At 40.2% G+C, this 25,579-nt stretch overlaps 1 protein-coding gene across 3 annotated transcripts in view; it reads right to left on the bottom strand.

Annotated features, from left to right (window-relative positions):
* The window catches only part of MIPEP (mitochondrial intermediate peptidase), a 210,248-nt gene that overhangs the window by 112,797 nt on the left and 71,872 nt on the right, over window positions 1-25,579 (bottom strand). For all 3 annotated transcript variants that reach the window (XR_005236554.2, XM_008021718.3, XM_037986909.2), the window contains exons 15-16: window positions 18,700-18,774; window positions 15,484-15,603 (exon numbers count right to left, since the gene is read on the bottom strand). Coding sequence is in view for 2 of the 3 variants with exons in the window: in XM_008021718.3 (XP_008019909.3) it covers window positions 15,484-15,603; window positions 18,700-18,774 (195 nt within the window). In the remaining variant the exon portion in view is untranslated. The remainder of the gene's footprint in view (window positions 1-15,483; window positions 15,604-18,699; window positions 18,775-25,579) is intronic.

Genomic DNA, 25,579 nt, shown 5'->3' on the forward strand with positions numbered 1-25,579 from the left:
GGAGAGGGAAAGTATTTCGGCTCTAGGGAAATGGATTTTATATATCTAGAACTAAAGCCATGATGACAGGAAATTTCTACTCTGAATCCAAGTTAAGTGGAGTCCTGATCCTCCACCTCAGCTGCACTCGCCAGGTAAAAAAGGGTCCCTATGATCACCGTCATTTCCAGGAGCCTCTTCAATGGTTCACAGAGAACTGAACGGCCACACCACTGGGAGTCAACAGGAGGAGGCTGGGTGTGCAGATGTTTGTGTGTTTCCTCTTCTGATTTCAAAAGGAAAACATGCTCATTAGAGAAAAATTGGAATATTGTGAAAAACATAAAAAAGAATGAAACGTCCACCCTTAATCCACAAGTGTGATCAATATTTGCTAATGTTTCAAAGTTTTCTTCAGTCTATTTTCAAAAGACAAAATCACACTATGTACACTTTCCTATCAGTTTTTCACTAAACTCATTTATGAATTCTTTCTAGACATGAATGACTGCATATTATTTCATATGGGCCATATTAGTCAGGCTATGCTATGTTACAGTGTGATCACATGAACCCTAAAATCTCCGTGTTTCCTCCCTGAGCATACAACATATCGTCACAGGTCAGCAAGCCTGTCTCGTACTATCAGTATTTAGGAACCCATGTTCTCAGGACCTCCACCAACTGGAATGGCACTGACTGCTGAACCAAGGGCAGGAGATGTGGACAACTGCACAGTAGCTCTCGAAGGCCACAACCTAGGAATGATACACATCACGTCTGCTCACATTTCTTTGGTCACAGTAAGTCACAAGGCCACAAATAACTGCAAGGGGCATGGAAGTGCAATTCTACAATGGGGCAGAGATAAGCGAGCTGGATTACTAGTGAGTAGGCCTAGTGACAACCACACGACGTGCCCTAGTTTACCTAGCCATTCCTTGAATGTTGGATTCTTTCCAATGTTTTGTACATGTTATGATCATCGGTCACCAGGCTTTATTGGATTTCTATTTATTCCTTTGGAACAAATTCTTAAATGTTACGTTATTGGCTTAAGGGATATGTAAACTCTTCAGGTTCTTGGTCCCTCCTTTCAAACAAATTTATCCTTCTATGAACAAATATAAAATTATCTATCTCAGTGGAGCAATCCTCCTACCTCAGCCTCCCAAGTAGCTGGGACTACAGGCATGCACCAACATGCCCAGCTAAGTTTATTTTTTGTAGAGACAGGGTCTCGCCATGTTGCCCAGGCTGGTCTTGAACTCCTGGGCTCAAGCAATCTGCCCACCTTGCCTTCCCAAAGTGCTGGGATTACAGGCGTGAGCCACCGCACCTGGCCAATGTTGGGATTTTTAAAAAATTGTTCTTCTGTTGTCATTGTTTTATTTGTATGAGCTCTTTATGCAGCAAAATATAAACCATATGTCATAGATGCTACAATTTTAAAAAACCAATTTGTTTGCCAGTAAATTTTATTCATCATGTTTCATGAGAGAAGTTCAAATCTACTCCTCTTTGCATTTGTGATTTCTTTCATTTCTTTTAAATTTACCATCCTTCTCTAAATGAAAAAGAGCTATCTGTCTATAGAAGTCTTTTTTAATGGCTTATGTTTTTCCATTTAAATGTTTACTCTATCTGGAATTTACTTCATGACAGTAAAATAGAGTAACAGAAAGAGCTCCAGTCCAAATGTCAGGCGATGTGTGTACTAATTCTGCCCAGAACACCTTAGGTAAATGCCTTAATCCTCACTCTATTCTGGCCCCATAGCATTACTCCAAAGTTTGGAAAGCTACGCAAAGCTTCTTAGCTTCAGCACAAAACTGAACGGCCATCCTGGCTTCTGCATTCCCCAGAGTATCAGGAACAAATAAAGAGAAAGAAATACTGTACTTCTATTTTGCAAGCTAACATAAAAACGATCTCACTTTCCTGCCCTTCTCGTTGACCGTCAGTTTCTCCAGTCTGCCGCGTCTGGGGCTTTCCTCATCCCACCCCCTCGTGCTCTGCTGGGGCTTCCCACCCTCCCTGTACCCGCACTCGCCTGTACCCGCACTCGCAGTTCCACTGCCATCAGTCTTGAGACCTTCCACCCTGTGGACACCCATGACTATGGCAGCACTGCTCTCCTGCCCGTTCTCTGTATCCACTTTCTGCCCTCATCCTCCCTTTTCTTCTGCTGAGCTTTCTAAAATCCAGTCATCAGCAAAACCACCTGTATTTTCCTCTGCCTTCTTTGAAGGTTCCTTTCACCCATTTATTCTAAGAGACCCAGGTCTCTGCAAAGAATCATACTTCCCTTGCAACGTTTTCATGCCACGGCGGGTTTCTCCCCAGGTCTTACATATGACTGGGTCTGAAGGCAAGGAGGTGTTGGTTCTGGTTTTCACTGCCAGTTCCTTCTCCCTCAGAACACTCCAACTCTCATTTTGCTGACAGTGGACCACAATCCTCTTTACCCTTCACTACTGCAGTCACTAGCAGGAGCGTCAGTCCTTCTCACTCACTCCTTGAGGATTTCTTACTTCTGTTTTACTTCACTCTCACCAATCCTACTCCTGTTAGAATTCTGATGATAGCAATGCCCCAACAGCTAATCTTCCAAATGTTCTGTGTGGCAGAAAGAATAATGCCCTCTCCTCCAAAGATGTCCGCATCCGAATCCCTAGAACCTGTGAATGTCACCTTATTTGGAAAAAAATGGACTTTGCAGATGTGGTTAAGTGAAAGATCCTGAGGTGAGAAGGTTATCCTGAATTATCTGAGTAGGCCCTAGTAGGAAATACAAGGGTCCTTATAAAAGAAAAGCAAGAAGTGGAAGGAGGCAGAAGGCAATGTGATGAGGGAAGCAGAGAATGCAGCCTGTGGCCTGGAGCCAGGGTACACCGTCCGCCTCATGGAGCGGGAAGAGGCAGGGACTGGATGCTCTTAGGGGCCTCTGGAAGAAGTCAGCCCTGCTGACATCTTCGTTCAGCCCCTTAACACTCACTGTGGTCTTCTCCAGAATTCTAAGAATACATTTTTGCTATATTAAGCCACTAAGTTTGTGGTAATTTGTTACAGCAACAATAGGCAACTAATACTCTGGCCCCTCAACTCCTTGACCTTCTCTTCTTTTGTGAGGATGTTCTTGGCCCTAACTCAGCCTCTCACTCCATGGTTACAATCTAGGCCTTGCCATTACTGTAACCAGAACCCCTTCATAATATCCATTCCAAGCATTCCTTTGCTCAAACGTCATACCCTGTCTTTTCAGCTAACTCTCCAGTACCTTATCTCCAGTCCCACTGGCACCTCACAGTCCACTTCCCAAAGTTCACCAGGCCAGAGCTCCCTCATGTGCTCACTGTCCTCTCTGCCTTGTTAAATCCCACAGTCAGTTGTCATAGTTGCTCTGAATAACCCTCGGGTCCATGGCCTGCTCTTGGAGTATACTCTACATTCACTTGGCAAAACCACAGCCCTGGTGAAAGCTAGACACCGAGTATGGCCAGGAAAAGCACACAACCGTCCCCACAGCCCTCTTTTCAAACCACCGGCACTAACCCCACTTGGGCCCTTAACATGGTCTGCAGTCATAACTCACATCTCCACTCCACCATCTCTCCCACTCTCCTTTCTACCTGCTCCTCTCTCCTCAAATGTCAGCAACACTGCCCCATTTCCATGCTCAGCTGGTGCCCTGATTCCAACTGACAGAGCAAAGGCCCGGAAGAGGACTCCCACAACTGCATCTACCCACTGCCTGTGTCTTTGTTCACACACTCTAAAGACGGTTAGGCTGATTTCGGGGTCTACGGGCTAACCTCTCCACCTGTACAAAAATCCCTTCCCCTTGTCTATTCTCCCCTACATCACTGGCTTTTCAGTCTTAATAGATCTTTCCCATTCATGTACACATGTTATTCACCTCACTAAAAATCCAAATGAAATCAGTCAAGCAAAAAAACAAAAACAACCTCCCTTTATCCGTACCTCTCCTCCAAGTCCAATTTTCCTCCTCTTGCAGAAAAACACCAGAAGTGCCTCTACTCACTGCCTCCAATTCTTCTCCCTCACTTTTCTTGATACTGACTCCATTCAGCCTTTGTCCCAGCAATAACTCAACTGATAGTTTTTATCCAGGTCAATAACGACTTTCACCTTGCTAAATCCATTAGTTGTTTCTCAGTTCTCAGCTCTTCTGCCCTAAGGGTACCATCTGATACACTCACTCACTCACTCTGCCTTGAAACATTTTCTTCTGTTGGTTCCAAGACATCACCCTCTTTTTCCTCCTACCTCATTGGTGTCTCCCTCTCAATTCCCCCCGCTTCTTTTTTTTGGGCTCCTCCTCACTGTCCAGCCCTCTAAATGTCGGAACGCCCCAAGCCTCATCTTTTAGACAGATTGTTCCCATTTACATTTACTCTTGGGGTTGATCTCACCCAGTTCCATGGCTTTTTGATACCATCTGTGTGGGGATGACTCCAAATGGGTATCACCAGTGCAGACCAGCCCTCTCAACTTGTACATCCAACTGCCTATGTGACATCTTTTCTGGTATGTTTAGTAGATATCTTAAACTTAGTATTTCCTGAACTGATCTCCTGCTCTCCCTTAAGACCTACATTTCCCATGGTCTTCATAGTCTTCTCCATTTTTTTTTTTTTTTTTTGAGGCAGGGTCTTGCCCAGGCTAGAATGCACTGGTGCAATCATAGCTCATTGTGGCCTTGAAACTTTGACTTCCTGGATTCAAGTGATCCTCCCACTTCAGCTTCCCAAGTAGCTGGGACTACAGGTGTGTGGCACCATGCCCAGATAATTTTTTAGTCTGTGTTGCCCAGGCTAGTCTTGAATGCCTAGACTCAGGCAATCCTCTCGTCTTGGCCTCCCAAAGTGCTAGGATTACAGATGTGAGCCACTGTGTCTGACCGTCTTCTCCATCTTAATGGCAATGCCATCCTTTGGGTGCTCAGATCAAAACCCTTGCAGTAATTTTCAACTCACTTCTCTCTCTTTCATCCCACCTTCAATCTGTCAGTCCTCTGCTTGAAACCCTCCTATTTCATCCACATTAGAGAAAACTTACACAAAGAGGACATTCAAGTGGCCTCTAAACATATGAAGAAGCACCCAGTATCATTAGTCATGAGAAAAGTGCAAATTAAAACCACAATGAGATCATTCTCCATGCTCCAGAATGGCTGAAGTAAAAAGGATTGATAACATCCTTTTAATTATAACAGGAGAGGATGAAGCAAATATCCACATATTGCCGGTTGGAATGTAACTCATGATTATCACTTTGAAAAACTGGCAATAGCTATAATAAAACTAAACAAAAATGTCCCCCATTTCACTCAGCAAAAATGAATGTTTATGTCCACCAAAAACCACATACAGGAGAATTCACAGGAACTTTATTCATAAAAGCCCCAAACTAGAAATAAATGTCCATCAATAGTGGAACAGATAAGTAAGTTGTGGCATACTGGACATGAAAATACCACAAAAGCAATGAAAAGGAACAGATTACTAAAACATGCAACAAGACAGTGGATCTCACGGACATGTTGTATGAAAGTCATGTATGATGCCACCAATGTGAAGTTCAAAACAGGCAAAACTAGTGGTTAACTTGTGGGGAAGGTGTATTGATTGAAAGGGGGTCACAAGAGCCTTCTGGATAACTGCAGATGTGCATATTTTGATCTGGGTGGTGGTTCTGCAAGCAAACATATTTCCAGAAGTTCATGGAGCTATAAATTAGGATTTGTGCACTTTATGTACATTATATCTCAGTAAAAATGTAAAAAATTCTTCAATAAACATTTATTGGGTACATACTATAAGTAACTAAGTGTTCAGGGCCCTGGGAAAACAACAGACAAGCCAGAAATGAGCCGTGCTTTTCTGTGAGGTTCACTCCAGCTGGGAAGATAGAAATGAATCAAACGGCATCAATATATTACAAATCGGGGTGACCCATCTTAAGGAAAGGACCCCAGCCTGGGAGACTGTGTAACAGAAGCTGGCCAGGTCTGGAGAAGTGATGGTCCAAGCAGAAGGCAAAGGGAGCAGAAAGAGAGCACTCCAGGCAGCAGGAACAAGTGCCAAGTCTCCAGTGCCAAAGGCAGGAAGCTTGGGTGACCAGACCACGCAGGAACTTGCGGCTGGGCAAAGGACTCTAGCCTTTAGCTTAAGAGCAATGGAAGCCATTACGGGTTTTAAGGGAAGGGATGTCATACTCAAATCTGTATTCAGAAAAGACCTCACTAATGCTGTGTGGATTTGAGAGTGGTACAGCAGATACTTCCTAGGACACTCATTAGGGGAAGAGTGAGTCCAGTCTAGAGCTGCTCTACCCATGAGAAAAGGCAAGAAGAATACTAAGAGAAGGAAGTGACTGAGAACTGTAGATTTTATGTCTTTAAATTTATGTTGAACCGAGGTAATGCATCTTCGAATCAGCGTGAGATACAGTACCCCAGGCTGCCTCCAGGGAAAGGGACCTAAGGAGGAGGGAGACTGTACTGTAAAGCTTTTGACACCCTGTGAATTTTTAATCATGCATATATATTACTTACTCAACATATAATTAAAATTAAAAATTAACGACACTCAACTGGAACCTTCCTTATATTGCTAATGCTGCCTTGACTCCCTGTTGCTGATAAGGCATAAAGGTAAAGAGGCATCACAATGGTCCCTGTGTCCGGCTCTCATTCCTTGTGAATAAGAACGTGACTTACCTCAGAAAATCACCAGAGAAAAGGCTTCCTGAAATAGAAACAACCTAAACCTAAATGACACATGTGCATCATTTAAGATACAAAAGTTCACCTGGTAAAGAAACAGCTTCTACTAATAGCCTGGATTGTTAGTTCCTTCTGTCTAGCCTGTGTCAAATTGCAGGCCGAGAAGAAAAAAAAGGGCAGCAGTATTCATGAAAACCAAGACAAAAATGAAACTTGTGATTTGGCTCAAAGGACTATATTAAAAAAACAACCTGGGTAGTCATAATTTCCTCATGTTTTAAGTCACTGAAATCTAGAGCCACAGCTGTCCCACAAACTGAAACCATATAAATTTTTAGAAAATGAGTCAATCATGAGATTAAAGTTTCAAATTTATAACACTTCTGTGTTTTAGTTACAAAGTCATAAATAAACCTAGCATGACACAGAAAGTAAATATTTTTTCAGTTGTTTATGCAGGCAAAGAGGAAAGAAATTTAACATGCAATTAACCACTTAGGTGTTTCTAGATATGCACCGTATGGTCTTTCTTCGTATTTAAGACAAAAACAAAAATAAATATTGTTTTCTTTAACCTAACATTTGCTTAGCAACATCAAATATTCCAAGCGAGCTCACCCAGGCGCTAACTCCACCTCATGGAAGAGATTTTCCATTTGCAGGAGAGCTGGGGCATAAGAATAGGAGGAAACTTGTTCCTCAGGGTGGAAAAAAAAAAAAAAAAAATAGGAAGAATAAGCATTTTTACCAAATAGTTTTAAGTTGAATACTCTCTGGAGAGAGAGTAGTGAACATTTAACCCTCCTGGGGCTCCAGTCCTATTGTTTAATAGACAATATATTTGCTTATACATTTAAAAAAAGACCCTTATGCCATCCTTTCAACCAACATCTGAACAAGTGTGAGATAAAAATAACCAAGGTCCAAAGCAACCCTAAGATTTCTATATAAGGACTCCCCATATGATCACGATTACTTACCAGCCTTAGTTTAAAAATAACTAATGGGAAAAATCTGACTGACATTTTAATCTAGATGATAGAAACCACTTAATGGATAATTATTTTCTTATCTTCGCGTCTTATCAACTATTCTAAAATTAAAGGTTTTAAAGTAAAATCATTATATACCTGATGCTACATGAGGTAAATATGTGGTGTTACACTTTGATATTAACAACTGAAATAAAATTACAAAGTCACCCATGAACAGCTTTAAGACATACAGTTAAAATGAGTAACATAGCCGGGCGCGGTGGCTCAAGCCTGTAATCCCAGCACTTTGGGAGGCCGAGACGGGCGGATCACGAGATCAGGAGATCGAGACCATCCTGGCTAACACAGTGAAACCCTGTCTCTACTAAAAAATACAAAAAAACTAGCCGGGCGAGGTGGCAGCGCCTGTAGTCCCGGCTACTCGGGAGGCTGAGGCAGGAGAATGGCGGGAACCCGGGAGGCGGAGCTTGCAGTGAGCTGAGATCCGGCCACTGCACTCCACGGGCGACACAGCGAGACTCCGTCTCAAAAAAAAAAAAAAAAAAAAAAAAATGAGTAACATAAAAACGTTTGAGAAGCTGAGACAGGAGGACCACTTGAGGCCAGCAGTTTAAGACTAGCCTGTGAAACACAGTGAAACCTCATTTCTACCAAAAAAAAAAAGAAAGAAAGAAAAAAGGCTGGGAGTGGGGTGAGGTGATGAGTGCCTGTAGTCCTAGCTACCCAGGAAGCCGAGACAGGAGGTTCACTTGAGCCTTGAGGTTAAGGCTGTAACCTGCCACCACTCAGGTTCAAACGATTCTCCTGCCTCAGCCTCCCCAGTAGCTGAGACTACAGGCACGCGCCACCACGCCCAGCTAATTTTTTTTTTTTTTTTTTGTATTTTAGTAGAGACAGGGTTTCACCATGTTGCCCAGGCTGGTTTCAAACTCCTAAGTTCAGGCAATCTGCCCACCTTGGCCTCCCAAAGTGCTAGGAATACAGGCATGAGCCACCGCACCCAGGCAAATTAGAGTAAGTTTGTTTTTTTTGTTTGTTTGTTTGTTTTGAGACGGAGTCTCACTCTGCCACCCAGACTGGAGTGCAGTGGTGCGATCTGGGCTCACTGCAAGCTTCGCTTCCTGGGTTCACACAGTTTTCCTGCCTCAGCCTCCCGAGTAGCTAGGACTACAGGCACCAGCCACCACACCTGGCTAATTTTTTGTATTTTAAGTAGAGACGGGGTTTCACCGTATTAGCCAGGATGGTCTGGATCTCCCGACCTCATGATCTGCCCGCCTCAGCCTCCCAAAGTGCTTGGATTACAGGCGTGAGCCACTGAGCCCAGCCTAGAATAATTTTTAACTGACGCTAACACAGTGCCACTATAATATGCCAGTTTGTTGCTGGATGCAAAAATAAAACCCTAAACGTGAAGTGAATCCTATTCACAAGAAACACGTCTTCTTTTCATATTCTTTGTTGGTGTCTGTTCTAACAAGAAGGACCAAATATCAACATATCCTTGCGTCCCAGTAACTGCTTTCCTAAAATAACTTTTTCATTCTGGCTTTGAACAACTTTTATGCCATCAAGATGGTGAATTTTAAATTGTGAGTTGTGAAGAAAGACAATTTTCTTAGACGTATTATTATATTTTCACGTCAATACTTACAGTGCTCAGAACCTTCTTATTCTGTTTTCAATTTGAGGTTGCTAAAGAGCAAAAAGGAGGCTCACTTGTGGCAAGATTTATTCAGAGAACACTGTCACTCTGCGAACAGCTGTGCTGGAGACACAGCTTCACCACCCAAACCCACAAGGCTACCAAATTAGGTCAAAACACTAAAATACAACTGCATCATTAACAGAGCTTCAAAACCTAGAGTCAGTTGTTCATGTTTTGTACTTGAAAAATACACATTAAAACAGAGTCAGAGGATCAAAGGCTAGAAGTTTCATCCCAGAGCTTCCCGGACACAACTGTATCTCAACTGTGTCAGAGAGGAGGGTGAAAAGGTAAAATTACAAACCTACAATGCTACAAAAGTTAAAATACACATTTTCTATTTTCTGAATTAAAAATAGGAGAGATACACAATCACTTAGTAAAAAGATTCTGAGAAGAGACAGTCATGAATATAAAAAACACAACAACACAACACTGTTCTCTAAATGGAAGAGAAGTGGTAACAGCAGAAGGCGAGTCTGTTGGTATATGTTGTACTATTGCCCTCTATTCACAAATGAGTAGAAACTTTTGGATTTCCAGCATCAAACTACTGTTAGATGGAATAGCAAGTAAGTACAAATTAGCCTATACTTTATACAGAGTGACTCAGCATGCACACAAATATCAATAAATTGCCAACACTAGAATGCTACTTATCGACTTGTACAGAAAGCATCATTATTTAATATAGAGTATCTATGGAACTGCCCTATTAAATAGTTACAGTCATGTAAATGTAATTTTCCAAAGTATGACCTGCAAAAGCTAGTGCCTAGAAATTATCCATGATGACTTCCAGGGTTAATACATTTGAGGACAGAGACTCATAATGTTTGTCAGCATATCACAGACTCCAAGTGGTTCCTCAGTAGAGAAGCCAGCTCGATGTTGTTTAAACCAGTGAGGGATAGCACTAGGAGATATACCTAATGTAAATGACGAGTTAATGCGTGCAGCACACCAACATAGTACATGTATATGTATGTAACAAACCTGCACGTTGTGCACGTGTACCCTAGAACTTAAAGTATAATAAAAAAAAGTATTGCCCAAAGATAATTAATGTGACACTTTATTCCCAAGATGAGTTACTAATGCACTTAAAGAAGTGCTAATATAGACACATGCAAAATCACTGTCTAAAAGTTTATATCAGATTATGTACCTACATTTTTATCAACTCTATAAGCATTATAAATACTCTTTGTTGCTTATATTTTCCTTTTCTCATTGTTTAATTTGGGGGAATAAAAGGATTCATTTCAGAGAAACAATTTCTGGAGACAAGTTTACAGGGGGACACTGTCACTCTTTGGCCTGCATGGGAAGACGCTACAAAGTCATCTTCTATCTGATATGGAAGTTGAAAGCCTTGTGGTCGTCCCATTCGTGTGGATCTTGCTCATCATCCCAACCCACACATCCAGTCACCCCCGCTGCACTGATTATGCCTTCTGCACTGTTCTCAGGTCCATTTCAATCTTCCGCTCCCCACAGTCGCTGTCCTAGTTTGAGCCACCAGTAGCTTTGCCAAGGTCCGTTGTTCTTGGCATACCCTATACCTTGTAGGCCAAATCACCTTTTAACCCTTGGAAGTGTTTTCTATCTACCAAGACTATATGTCCACTATTAGTAGAAAGAATGACAAAGTCATCAACCATGTACCCACCAATCAGTTTAAGAAAATATTTCCAAGACTCCTGTGAACCCACTCCTATGAATTCTGTGCTTGTAATTCCCTCACTTTTCTTTATAGTCTAATCACATATGTATTTGACAATGTACTGCTTAGTTTTGCATCACTCTGAACTTTATATAAACGCACTGGTTTGATTCATCTGGTGTTCATTTATTTCACTTTACCTTATGCTTGTTAGGCTCATCAACTGTGGCCCTCAATTTCCATAGCTGAACAGTATTCCAGCTGTATGAACAAATTGTTTATCCATTTCTCTGATGACAATCACTTGGGTTCTTCCCAGAATCCTCCCCCTCACCTTTTTTTTAACTTTTTACAAACAGTGCTGTTATAAACCCTCCTATTTTTCATGCCTGGTGCAGAAAAGTACACCTGGTAGAGAAAGTACAACATTTTTTTTCTAGGTTATATTAGGAATTGAATGGCTGGGTCCCAGGGTAGTCCATACTCAGATTTCACAGATCTGTTCTGCAAAGCGGTTGTACCAATTTGCTCTCCTACCTGCAGCGTATAAGAGTTCCTGTGACTCCACATTCTTGCCAACATCTGGTACTGTCAATTGTTTTATTTTTGGCCAAACAAGCGATAGTAAAATATTTTAGGAGTATTGTAATGTGGTTTTAATGTGCATTCCCTGTTAAGTTATTTTATGTCATTTTTTGCATATCCATGTCTTTTGCTCATTCAAAGTAATTTTAAAACATATCTTTTGCCAATGGACGGGCACGGTGGCTCACACCTGTGATCCTAGCACTTTGGGAGGCTGAAGCAGGCAGATCACTTGAGGTCAGGAGTTCAAGACCAGCCTGGCCAACATGGTGAAACCCTGTCTCTACTAAAAAATTAGCCAGGCATGGTGGCGGGTGCCTGTAATCCCAGCTACTCAGGAGGCTGAGGTGAGAGAATCGCTTGAACCCAGGAGGCGAAGGTTGCAGTGAGCTGAGACTGTACCATTGCACTCCAGCCTGGGCAACAGAGCGAGACTCCATCTAAAGTGGGGGGGGGGGGGGTAGAAAAAAGTAAAGTTTTATGCTATGTGCTTTTTAAGTTTAAATATTGAATTTGTCAGTCTTTTGCTTTATGTTTAATGGCTTTTCCATTGTATATAGAAGATCCCCAACTTACTTAAGATTTTCTAACTTTAAGATTTTTCAACTCCATAATGGTGTGAAAGCAATATGTATTCAGTAGAAACTGTACTTTGGGTGCCTGACAACCATTTTGTTTTTCACTTTCAGTACAGTATTCAATAAATTACCTGAGATATTCAACACTTTATTATGAAATAGACTTTGTGTTAGATGAGTTTGCCCAACTTAGGCTAATATAAACATTCTGAGCACATTTAAGGTAGGCTAGGCCAAGCTATGACATTCAGCAGTGCAGGGGTATTAAATGTATTTTTGACTTATGATAGTTTCAACTTACAATGGGTTATTGGGACTTAACCACGTCGTAAGTTGAGAAGCATCTGTATAAAATATAAGATACTCAGAGTGGGTATAAAAAACACTATCATGGCCAGGCATAGTGGCTCATGCCTGTAATCCTCAGCCTTGGGAGGCCAAGGCAGGTGGATTATCTGAGGTCGGGAGTTCGAGACCAGCCTGGCCAACATGGTGAAACCCCGTCTCTACTAAAAATACAAAAATTAGCCAGGCATGGTGGCGGGCACCTGCAATCCCAGCTACTCAGGAGGCTGAGGAAGGAGAATGCTTGAACCCAGGAGGCAGAGGTTGCAGTGAGCCAATATTGCGTCATTGCACTCCAGCCTAGGAGTCAGAGCAAGACTCTATCTCAAAACAACAACAACAACAACAACAAAAACACTATCAAAAAGAAAAAATTCTTTTGTATTATCTTCTAAAATGTAAAGCTTTACTTTTCACATCTTGGTCTTTAACTCTATTTTTTTGTGTGCAGTGTGATACAGAGGTGCATTTTTTTTCCATACAGATGATCAATCACTACAACACCATTTAAAAAAACTGTTCCCTCTTCACCCAATGATCTACAGTGTCACTCAACCTATATTCGAGAGTCTATTAACTTGCTGAGTCTGCCTTCAGGCTCTTGCTCCTGTTCCACCGCTATCTGTGCATCCCCACGCCAGTGTCAGGCTGTCTTCACTCCTGCAGCTTCATCTGAATCCTGAGTGGTCAAGTCCACCAACTTGCTCTTGGGAATGTTATAGGTTTGATGAATGAATTGACAGACAAATGAAGAAATGCAGAAGTTTCTAAGTAGGAAGAGTAGGCTATTTGTACAAATCTAAACAAACTCTCAGACACTTTTTTAAAAAGGCAAGCCTTAAAATAATGGTTTTTTCCTCCAAACATAGCTATGCTTCCTTTAAAGACCTCTTAAAACAGTTTACACAAAGAGCAAGCGATGGCTACCGAAAATGAATTGTGGAGCTAATCCCAGGAAAGAGATACGTCTTTCTATTTTCTCAAAAGGAATTAGGACAAGGCACATGGACTGAGCGTCACTCTTCCTTCCAAATTAAGTGATTTATGGATTGTTGATTCAGAATTTGCTTGCCACTAATACTTCATCTTAGCATGTTAAATGATTACAGAGAAGAAATCTGGATGGTAAGGAAGTTGAGTTTTCTTTTAAAGAGAGACATAGTGACTTTATTATAAGACCTATGATAAAAAAGGGCAGAGGGCAAGTAGCTCAGTCAAATTGAAGTTTTGCAGCTTTGGCAAGCATCCTAGTTTTCCTAATGTTAGTCTTCCTAGGACTTTACTACTTACTGGTCATGAAGTTTAACTCATATCCACAAAGAGTATAAGATGAGAACAAAAACATACAAGCCCAAAAGCAGGTGAATCAGGCAATGCTCTGTGAACTGGAAAATGCTAGTAAAATCTAGGCAATTGCTATTATTTATTCCATGAATAAATAGTTAAGATTATTCTTATCACTATAAATTTTCACTAATACAGATAATCAAGAGCTCGGCAGTAGAAAGTATTAGAACAGTAAATTACATGTAAGATTAAAAACAGTTAGTATGACTGACATTATATACCTGTAGCAGATAATTAAGGTTCTAAGCCAATCGAAAACTAATGACAAGAGGTAGTATAAAATACCCTGTTGCTTCACTTGTCTGGTAAATATGATCTTTTCCCATGCATATTTGAGTATTAGGACCTGAAGATTTAGTGGACAATTGTAGTTTATTGATTAACTTAACCTCTTAGCACAATTCTGCTATCCAATCTTATAGCAAATAAAACCACTTGACATTTATTCTGCTTTTTATAGTTTACAAAACACTTTCAAGTTAGCTCTCTTCCTGTTAGACCAACTAGGCTAGAAGGAAATAAACCTGAACCTACTGGTAGTTTTCAAACCATTTGGTCTGGGGAGATTGCCAGAGAATGAAAGGAACCAGAAAAACACAGAGCTGAGAAGTGGAAAGAGAGAGAAACATTTCTAACAATAGTGTGGGAGGCCTAAATCCAGCTTACCCCTATACCCCTGCACCTTTCAGTTATAAGACTCAATAAATTCCCTTTTCTGTTTAAGTCCGTGTGAATTGCGTTTCTATCACTTGCACCTGAGAAAGGCCTGGGTGACGTTAAGTCAGTCACATAACTGCACCGAGAATCACGTGTTAACAGCACTAGGAGTCACAGTGTTCAGCTGCTCCTCACAGGAACCTTTGAGTGATGAATAAAGCCTGTTTGTTTTGAACCCCAGTACAATCAAATACCTACCTAGATGATCTCAGACAGGACATAATAACGTGTATGTGCCTCCAAATGAGCCCCAAATACTAGGATATTATTTAATTCATAAGGTTATTTTAAGAGCTAAATCAGAGATCTTTTCCCAAAGGAATTAGACAGAGTCTGGCGCCTAGAATCCAATAAATGGTAACATTACTCCTGCTCTCTCTCCTGACAAGGTACTCAAGAAGATAAGATATGTAAAGCATCTATTATAATTCCTAGTACAATGTAAGATACTCAATCCACGTTAATTCTCTTAGCAATGATAATGATTCAGGTTTGGTAATCACATTCATCACTACTTTTCACATTATAGAAAAATAACTAAAAAGAAGAATATAGACCAACTCCAATGGCCTTTTTAACCCCCACATTTCCAGAAAGGTAGAAAAACACTGCTAGAGGGCAGAAAATAAGAACATATAAATGGGTAGTTGGAAATATTAAATAAGCCAGGCAATTTCTAGCATTTGCACCATGTGAAGCCTCAACATAAATGTAGGGATTTCAAGTTCTCCAAAGGGGAAGGTAATCACAAGCTACAGAAGTACTAGCAGAACCACTCAGTACACACAACAGAAGCCAAATGCTGGACTCACAGTATTTGGAACGTATGGTAGGCCATAGAATTTCTCTTGTGTTTCCTTGAGAATGTCTGTGGTTGAATTCCTCAAGGGATGCTTCCCATGGTAGATTTGATCCAGAGCGGCATAAAAGACCTAGATAGATAAAAACATCTACTTAGTTTTGGTCGTCCAGCCTCACATCAAGATGTGGTAGACCAAAGACGCTATAAGTGCACCAGAACGACAGTTACCAGTCACAGTTTAAAACAGTCACAAAAATAAACGGATATGGTTTGAAATGTATTTCACACCACATTTAAGACCATGCTAAAGATTAAAAGGAATGCTCTCAACCTTTTCATAAATATTAAAGAATTTTGAACCATACCCATAAGATACTCTTTATGTACAACGTGGTAAATTAAATATGTGACATGGGAATTTTGCCAAAATAGACGTAGACAGAAATGTACAAAACCAGTTATAACTTTTGACCCGCTGGATCTAACAAAGTCTGTTTGGTTTCCTCCTGGAATCCTGATATATCTTAAATGAGAGAAATGAAATGGGTCAGAATTCTAGTTTTGTGATGAAAGGTAAAAGAAAATTAAATAGGTGTGGTGGGGGTAGAGAAAGAAATAGCAATGCAGCATCTGGTGAGTACAGATGTATCGAAGAATTCTGATGCAGCTGTTGGAGAGGTTGGAACTAGACTCCCACACCTGGTGTCAGGAAGTACAAAGGAAGCAGCTGCTGTACAGGGAGGGCTCAGCTAGATGACCAGGGAAAAGGAGCGCTCTCCTCTGAGTGGAGGATATAGGCCATTGAAACACAGTGGGAGAATAAAGCATTAAAGAGAGTTTGGACATGAAATCTGCTGTTTACAAAGTACTCAAAACTAAATTTTGCAAAGAAATCTAAAATAAACATAAAGCATTTTTTCACGACAACATTTGACTCAAGTATTGTTTCTGAACACTGACTTGAACATTTGACTTCATGCAGGCAAGCAGAAAATGCTTTATTTTAAAGGACAAATTTTGACATGCAATTATGCTTCTGATATGTATCTTTGTGATTCAGAAAGGGGATTTGTAGAGAATGTGCAGCTGTTGACTTGAAAGAAGTGAGGATTAGTTTGGTTAAAAGAAAAAATTTAAATGATCTCTAGCTTCTGGCTGCATCCAGATATAGAATTATGGTTCTAAATTATAAAGTTAAGTTTAAACCTTCCCTAGAAAAATACAGACATTTCCTAAATATAAATATTGCTTTCTTCTAACTGGCAATCTAAATATATAGCTAAATATAGCTCTTTCAATTCTACATTTTATAATGAGTCACAATGCCTAAAGATAATCAGAGAGGCCAAAATTACTCAATGTCTTACCTAGATTCTAACAGAGTAAATTATCAGGAACTGAAACTCTTACATTCTAACTTCAACTGAGGTGTTATTTTGCCCCAGTGTATAAATAAATCAGAATTCAGAAGTTTCATTTCTTCAATTATGCCTTTTACAAATGAAATAAACATGGGGTAACTTTTTTGAATTATAAAAACAGAGCAAAATAAATTAAATATGAAAACAGAGTAAAATAAATTAAATGTGCATCATTTTTATGTTTATTTGCTGATAAACTAAACCATTCCAAAGAGATGAGCCTATCTCCCCACCCAGGGAGTCATGTATTCCTGGGACCAAGAAACTTACGAAGCCACGGAAAAATAAAGAGCCTATTTTTAAAACAATAATTTTAAAAAATGTACAGTTTTAAAAACACTGTTTAATGTCCCCAAGGAAAGTTGAAACAATTCACTTCCTTTCTTCCTTTGTCTCCACTGTCCAAGTGTAACATAAAAGCTGAACCCAGGCAGCTCCTCTACCAGGACTTTGTCTCTGTCTGTCTCTAGGGGGCTGTTGTTTTTGGAGGGAGGAGGAGGGAAAGGTTGGTTTTCCATTTTAAAAGAAAATTATTAGAACAATTTTTCAAGAAGAAAGCCACAAAACAGACTTTTAAAAGCCAGGCCCTTCTACTAAAGATACCAGCAAATCAAGACTTTTGCCAGCCAAGTAATGTTAATTTTTAAAAATAATTCAGAAATCCTTTAAAAATTATATCGATATGAATAGATACTGAGTAAGGTAAAGCAAATATAGATTCATGGTTTTATCTATATAATAGATTTCCTTCATTGAAACATGGATTTCATGTTTCAAGGTACAGGAAAACAAAGCACATTCATTACCTTCTAGGGACTGAATTTTACAAAACCACAAAGCAATTAAATAGTGGTTACTTTGTTAAACAGGTAACTGAATCATCATAAAGTGAATATTGCCTAAGATGAAAGATGGGTGTTTAGGGTGTTTACATAACTCTCAAGATCTGAAGAGGAGTGAGAAATCCATAAACAATCTCAGCCATTACAAACATCTACATTCACATCTGGTGTCATGCAGACCTGGCATCCAGATGGTTCATGAAAGTTTGCTAGTCTTCATCTTGAAACCTGGGAAGTTGGTTTTGAATATTATCTAAAACTAACAGCAATTACTATCTAAACTTCAAACCTAAAAAGACAAAAATTTTAAAAAGATACAGAATGAATAAACATACATATATATATATTTAAAAAATTAAGTTTGAGCCTTAATTTAGCTGGTAAAATGTGTGATTTAGAAGAAGTCATGTAATTTTTCTAAGCTTTCATTTTTTCCCAACTGAAAATGGGAAATAGTCTTTTTTTTTTTTTTTTTTTTTTGAGACAGAGTCTCGCTCTGTTGCCCAGGCTGGAGTGCAGTGGCAAGATCTCGACTCACGGCAACCTCCACCTCCCAGGTTCAAGCGATTCTCCTGCCTCAGCCTCCTGAGTAGCTAGGATTACAAGCACGCACAACCATACCCAGCTAATTTTTGTAGTTTTAGTAGAGACAGGGATTCACCGTGTTGGTCAGGCTGGTCTCGAACTCCTGACCTCGCGATCCACCCACCTCGGCCTCCCAAAGTGCTGGGATTACAGGTGTGAGCCACCGTGCCTGGTCGGGAAATAATTTTATTCAATGCCTACTTCATAAGGGCAGTGTGAGGACTAAATGAGTCAATTTTGGTCAAGTTCTTTGAACTCAGATGAAAGATGTTTTAGAAGCATAATTATTATAATAAATAGTTATCATTGGCAAGAATTTAAAGTTAGATATGTATTTGGGATAATGACTCCGGAAAACTTCAGAACAAAGGTACATACCTGAAGTTGCATATCAGCTGCAGCACAAACCTTTTTAGATTCACAAAGACGAGATACCATATTTTTTGGCAGTGGCTTGATAAAACAAAAGAATATATATGTGAATAAACTGCTTAATAAGTCACTCCACTATGTACATTATACTTACGAGTCAGGAAATTTAAAAATAACATCAAATGTAAAATGAGTAATAGAATTTCATTATAGTTTTAAAATAATAACTTTAAATATTTTAGTTGGCAAGACAACATGAATAAAGACATTGTTTAATTTCAAAAAGTGGTAATTGTCAAATAAGGGTTTGTACATGAAAATACAGGATTACGTGGAACTAAGACATGGGCGCCGATCTTTAAAAATATATTTAAAACCTCAAAGGGAATACTTTTTCTGTTCCTTTGCTATCAGTGAGAGCCTGTTCAAATACTCTCTCGACTTTTCAAATGCATATAATAACTGACAATAGGACTAAAAGATGAAAAGGTCAAGAAACAAATGGTAATTCATGGTGTCAGCCAGTGTTAAAGCTAAACTGACATCCTAACAAACAGTCATAATAATGAATTGCAGATTATTTTCTTTTCCAACCTAAAAGAACTGTGGAGCTTGGACACTTAATGTCCCTGTGTGATTTAAGGCTTTCTCTTTGAGATGAATTAGGCCTAACCCCATAACATAGAGATCCTCTTAGAAATAAATTAATAATGCAGTTGAACTTTGCTCAATCTTACTCTACTTTAAAATAATTAATACTTACGTTTATTAAATAAAGATATTGATTTACAACCAAATTAAGCTAAAAGCCCCTCTAAAGAGAAACACATTATATAAAGACCAATGGTAAGTCACTCGGTGGTATGGTCGTATAAATTAACCACCCGTGAGCGAGAACGTGGGCTGTCTGCTGGAAGTGGGAACTAGCCACCGCTTTGCAGGAGTCTACTCCCAGGGCCTAGAACCGTGCCTGGAGCCGGCAGGCACTCAGGAAAGATTTGTGAAGGAATGAACCAATAGAAGAACTGCTAGGAAATGGCTTCTTAAGTGAAAGACGTAGAATCTGCCGACTGCTCAGATGACAAACCTACAGCCTTTTTCTCTTTCCATTTGGCAGCAAGCGAAGTAAACTAGGCAGAAAAGACATTTTTTTTTTAACGAGCTAAGACACAGATGGAAGTAAGCTACACAGTGTGAATTCTGGTACAGGTTGCAGGCCTGGGCACTCATCTTGTATCAAACAGTATTTCCTCAAACAGGATTTTTAAAAGTCAGGATTTAGTTAAGTCATATCCGCCAACAGATTGCGTCAAAATGTTCACATTTCTTCAAACTTTACTTTATATCTTTGTTTTATGTCGTGGACAGGATTCATGCTACATTTAAAAGATTTTTCATGCTTCACCAAGTTTTAATAATTTTTACAAAAAAAGTGTATGTGGAAGGATGGCACTGAAACCATCTTTGCAGAATGTAAGTAATAAGAGAAGTCTAACATGACCGACTCCATCCTGCTTCTAACCTCTCAGGCTACATTGTCTTGAGCTTATTCTGGTGCGGAGGCCAAGATAACTGTAAGAAAAAATTGGTTTATAGTTAAACTTTGAGGCTAGAAAACCTGACCTTCCTGCTTGTTTGGGGACTGAAGCCACATTCCTAAGGCTGGATTCGAATTATGGTGGGGCCTGGACTTCGTTTGCAACACACTTAAACAATCACGGGCCACTGCTAAGCTTGCTTTTCTCTAAGTTGCTCACTACCAGAGTCACACAGTCACAGGCTATAAGCCTTGGAACTTCCCAACTACTCCTGTAGATAACATCACTATTGTGGAACCTAAAGGACTGGTGTTTGAGATATTTTTCAGGTTTAGCATTTCCACAAACCAAGAGATGCTACCTGGTCCTGAGGCCCAACCCGAACCAGGAACTGACTCAGCTGTGCAGGTTAGACACTCCTGTGATTTCCATCCACAGCCTATCAACTGTTTCAGTTCCCCAGGCCCCTGCCTGACAAAGTGTCTTTAAAAACTCTAGCCTCCAAGTTCTCAGGGAGGTGGATTTGAGAAATGCCTTCTGTTTTCCACTTAGCCGGCCCCGTTATGATTAAACTGCTTCTTTGTTGCAATATTTGCTGTTCTCAGAATTCGCTTTTTGGGCAGTGGGCAAGAACCCATCCAGTTGTGACAGTATTTAACTGTCCTCACTTAACTAACACACACGAAGACCACGAGCCGTGACAGCATTTCCTCACTTAACTAACACGCGTGAAGACCACGAGCCGTGACAGCATTTCCTCACTTAACACGCGTGAAGACCACGAGCCGTGACAGCATTTCCTCACTTAACTAACACGCACGAAGACCACGTAAGCAAGCACTGTATTAGGCACAAGGGGCACAAACAGTGGGCAACAGCGGGTGTCTGCCCCCAAAACTTCTCAGCTAGCATTCTCCACGTAAGCACCAAATCCACAGTTACTAACTGTAACGCGTGCCGGGAAGGAAAGGCTTGTAGGACGGTATGTGAGCTGTGGCCTTGAAAGGCTTGATGGACAAAGGAGTGAGATTTGCAAAATGAATAGGTGTTAACTAGACAAAAGAAAGATGGGTGGGAAGGGGAAAGAAGCATTTCAGGCAGAAGAAACAGCACATGCAAAGGGTAGGAAAGAACAGGGCTGTTGGCAGAAGGTAGAAGCCAGCAGAGGACGGAAAGGAGGTCCCCATTGGAGGAGCTGGGAAGCTGAGCCACGCCGGGTCCCATCTCCACCCTGAGAAATTTAAAAAAAAATTCTGAGCCCCTAACCGACTGAACAGACCCCCCGTTGGCCAAAGGGACCCCAGAGAAACCCTGGAAACCGAGTTCCAGACCATGACGGGATGGGCAGTTGGTCGTGCCTCACTCTCCCCCTCCCTCGCTCACTATCATTAGGTTTTCTTCCCTACCAGCGAACCAGACACTGCCTCTAAAAATATATATATACACGTATTTAGAAAAAAACAAAAAACGCTACCACTGGAGAAAACCGAGTGAAAGGGACATACGACCTGTCTGCATTTTTGTTTCTGCAACTTTCTGTGAATCTATAACTATTTCAAAATAAAAAGTTAAGTACTCCAATTATATATTCAGTGTCTACTATATATTGTAATACAAAGAACATTCACTTGTAAAGAGACATGTAAGTAGAGAATAAGTACAATCCTAGTAGAATAGTTCAGAGGACAGAATCATTAACTTATCAAATTACAAATAAAAAATACACTTACACTGTGTGTGTCGTACACAGAAAAGTAAATGTTCTTTTTTAAAAAACCTAGTTTGATTGTTAGTCAACTGGAATAAATGTATTAATTGAAATGAAGTTACATGCTTACTCTCTTAGAAAATACTTTTCAAAAAATAACACATTTGAAAAAATAAATACCATACAAACTGATTTTCTTTTACAGTTATATGTAAAGTTATTTTTTAAAAATAAACAATGTCTCAAAATTAAAATTGAAACTTAAAAATGCTTCCTGGTCAAGATTTTCTTCTGTGAATATTGCTTTGCCAGTCGCAGCCACAACAACCAATACTGAATTACAGTGTTCCCTGGTATACGTGGGGGAACTGGTTCCGCGACCCCCTAAGGATACCAAGGTCTGTAGATGCGCAAGTCCGTGCTGTGAAATGATATGGGATTTGCATACAACCTATGCACATCCTCCTGTATCCCTGAAATCACCTCGTGTGTGTCAATCATTGTTACAGAGTCTGTTTTAGAAAATAATGACAAGAAAAAAAGTCTGTACGTGTTTAGTCAAGACACAACCATCCATTTTTCTTCCCCAATATATATACATATAAATACACATGTATGTATATCTATAAATATATATAAAATATACCTATCTCTCTCAGAAGTAGGGTCTCACTGTGTTGCCCAGGCTGGAGCGCAGTGGCACAATCATAACTCACTGCGTCCTCAAACTCCTGGGCTCAGAGGTCCTCCCACCTCAGCCAAGATCTCGGGGAGCTAAGACTACAGGCAAGAGCCACTGTGTCCAGCCCCCAAATCATTTTGATCTGCTGTTGGCTGAATCCACAGATGCGGAACCCACAGATACAGAAGGTCGACTATAATTCAATTTTGCTGTAATTCCAAAAGCAATGAAGTCTACAGAGCAGCACAGATGTTTAATATGATTGTCTCCCAAACACAAGAGTCTCACATCTGCCGCATTAAAGAAACAGAATTAACGTATCTATGCTGACACGTAATGACCAACTACGTATAAATGAAAACGCATTTATAACACCTAAGCCTTGAATATTATAATTATGTTCATTATATTGAATGGGAAAATTTACCAAACTCTGAGGCATTAGAAGTAACGTTCACCATATTATCAGCTGCATGTTTTACCAGATACTATTTCCATTTCCATAATTTCCAAGGCAGAAAATACTCCCTTCCACCAACCTGTAAATCTCCTATCTCCCTTCCACCGACCTGTAAATCTCCTATCTCAACACTGACATGTAATTTCTCAATTCTTCTGAGGATATGGACACGACCACACTTATTAAAAATTAAAAAGAATCCGACTAGCATATTAAGAACGCTATAAATCAAGAATGTTTATATTAGCTAATTATGGTAAAGAACAACTATGCAAGAAACGTCAGGACTGGAGAGCTCTTTTGGCCTTGCAGGCTGTTTCCAGCGTTCTAACTCCTGACCACTGAAACGGCTGCTTCACAACATCCAATTAATCCAGAAATACCATTCATTCCATGAACTTAACCATCACAATAGAACGGAGAGCGTGGCCTGCCTTAACACCAAAATCTGCCTGCATTTCAAACTCCCATGATTGTGCTTCACTGTAGCACAGGAAGGAGCATCAGACACAACTGAGTTTGAATCCCAACTGTGCTACTTACCAGCTGAGTGGCATGGATGGTGGGCAACCTACTGAACTGGGTGAAGCCACATTTTCCTCAACTGCAAAATGTTGATATTATCTTTTCATAGGATGAGAATCAAGCAAGATAATGTGTTTTAAAATTCGAATACGTCAGGTTTAACACAGATAGTGAATAAATGGTAACTGGTATTCTTTACTACTGCTGCACTCCATAATACAATAATCACTGACTTGGACAAACTTTGTTGACATTTTACTGTTTTATCTACGTACTCTGCAAATGTGGTCTGTTTCAGTTTTATAAGTTCTCAGAAGACAGGAATTATACCTAAACAATTTTCTCTCTGTAGCACCTAACAATCGAGTTCTAAATAAGGAATGTACTTTCATAGTTTCCTGATTCTTTTCTTTTTTTTTTTTTTTTTTGAGACAGAGTCTTACTCTGTAGCCCAGGCTGGAGTGCAGTGGTGCAATCTTGGCTCACTGCAACCTCTGCCTCCCAGGTTCAAGTGATTCCTCCCACCTCGGCTTCCCAAGTAGCTGGGATTACAAGCATGCACCACCATGCCTAATTTTTGTATAGTAGAGATGGGGTTTTGCCATGTTGGCCGAGCTGGTCTCGAACCCCTGACCTCAGGAGATCCACCCACCTGGGATTCCCAAACTGTTGGAATTACAGGCATGAGCCACTGTGCCAGGCATCGCCCCCTTTTTTTTTCATTTATAAAATAGCCGATTATCTTTAACCCAAAATGTATGCCTCCTCAAATTACCCGGCTTTAGACGAGGATGCTTTCTCCAACCTGGTAATTAATTTAAGGTTTACCAAAAAAACCCGCAATGAAATAATGTGCTACTAATCTATTAATATCTTCGATATTTCAATATCTGCCACAAAACTTGGTCATTAACTCACTTTTTGAAAATATTTTCTCTCACCTTAAGTAGAACTGGTTATCTTATCAAACAACGCGTCAGTTTTTCATCTGCAGGTTCTAGCTCGTATTTAGAAAATACTGGTACTAACCAGAAAATCTCTTCTGATGATCAAACGTATCTCATGCTATAAGTCTAGATAGTTCGGAATTGCAGAGTTTTGAATGAAACGTCTACTGTAATTATTACTTCTGTTTGTAATGTGTCTTTTCTGCCCGGTTGCGTGTAAGGTTTTCTCTTTATCTTTGGTTTCCAGCAGTTTGACAACAATGTATCCAGGTATATTCTTTTTTTATTATTTATCCTGCTTGGGATTCCTGAAGCTTCTTGGATCTCTGGTGTGCTTTTCATTTTTCGCAAGTTCTCAGTTATTATGACATCAAATATTTCTCTGGCCTTGCTACTGCTCTCTTTTCCTTTCTGGAACCTGAACTGCATATGTTACGCTGGCTGGTATCATCCCAGAGTTCTTGGATGCTTGGTTTCGTTTTTGTTTCCCATCCCCTGCTCCTTTCCCCTCTCTGTATTTCAGTTTAAATAATTTCTACTGACCTTATCTATCTTTAAATTCACTGATTCCTACCCCAGCTTCATCGAGTGTATGGATGAGATTCTCAAAGGAATTCTTTGTATGTGGTATCGTGGCCTTATTTCCTGCACTTGCATTTGACTATTTCTTGTGGTTTCCACTTCTCCCTATCTGTTCATACATGTTATCCATGTTTTCCATCTTATCCTTTAACGGTTAAGTTCCTGACAGACAGTGACTTTGAAGTTATTCTAGTTGTTAGTTATTTTCAAGTCCCTGAGTTTGCTTTTATTGACTGCTTTATCTTGAAGCAGGGAGTCAGGATTTTCTGTTATTCCTGCAGCAGCAGCCGATCACTTCCTACAACACAGAGGAGGCCTGTCTGCTTTCCCACCCTGCTCCCAAGAGCAGCCAGAGGAGGCCGACAGAAAAGGGCCTACAAGTGAATGCTAACTCCTCCAGTATCAGGGCCCTCAGGTATTCCAGACTGATATCCCAGTCTACAC

This window comes from Chlorocebus sabaeus, chromosome 3 (genome assembly GCF_047675955.1).
Source record: "Chlorocebus sabaeus isolate Y175 chromosome 3, mChlSab1.0.hap1, whole genome shotgun sequence".
Classification (NCBI taxonomy): Eukaryota; Metazoa; Chordata; class Mammalia; order Primates; family Cercopithecidae; genus Chlorocebus; species Chlorocebus sabaeus.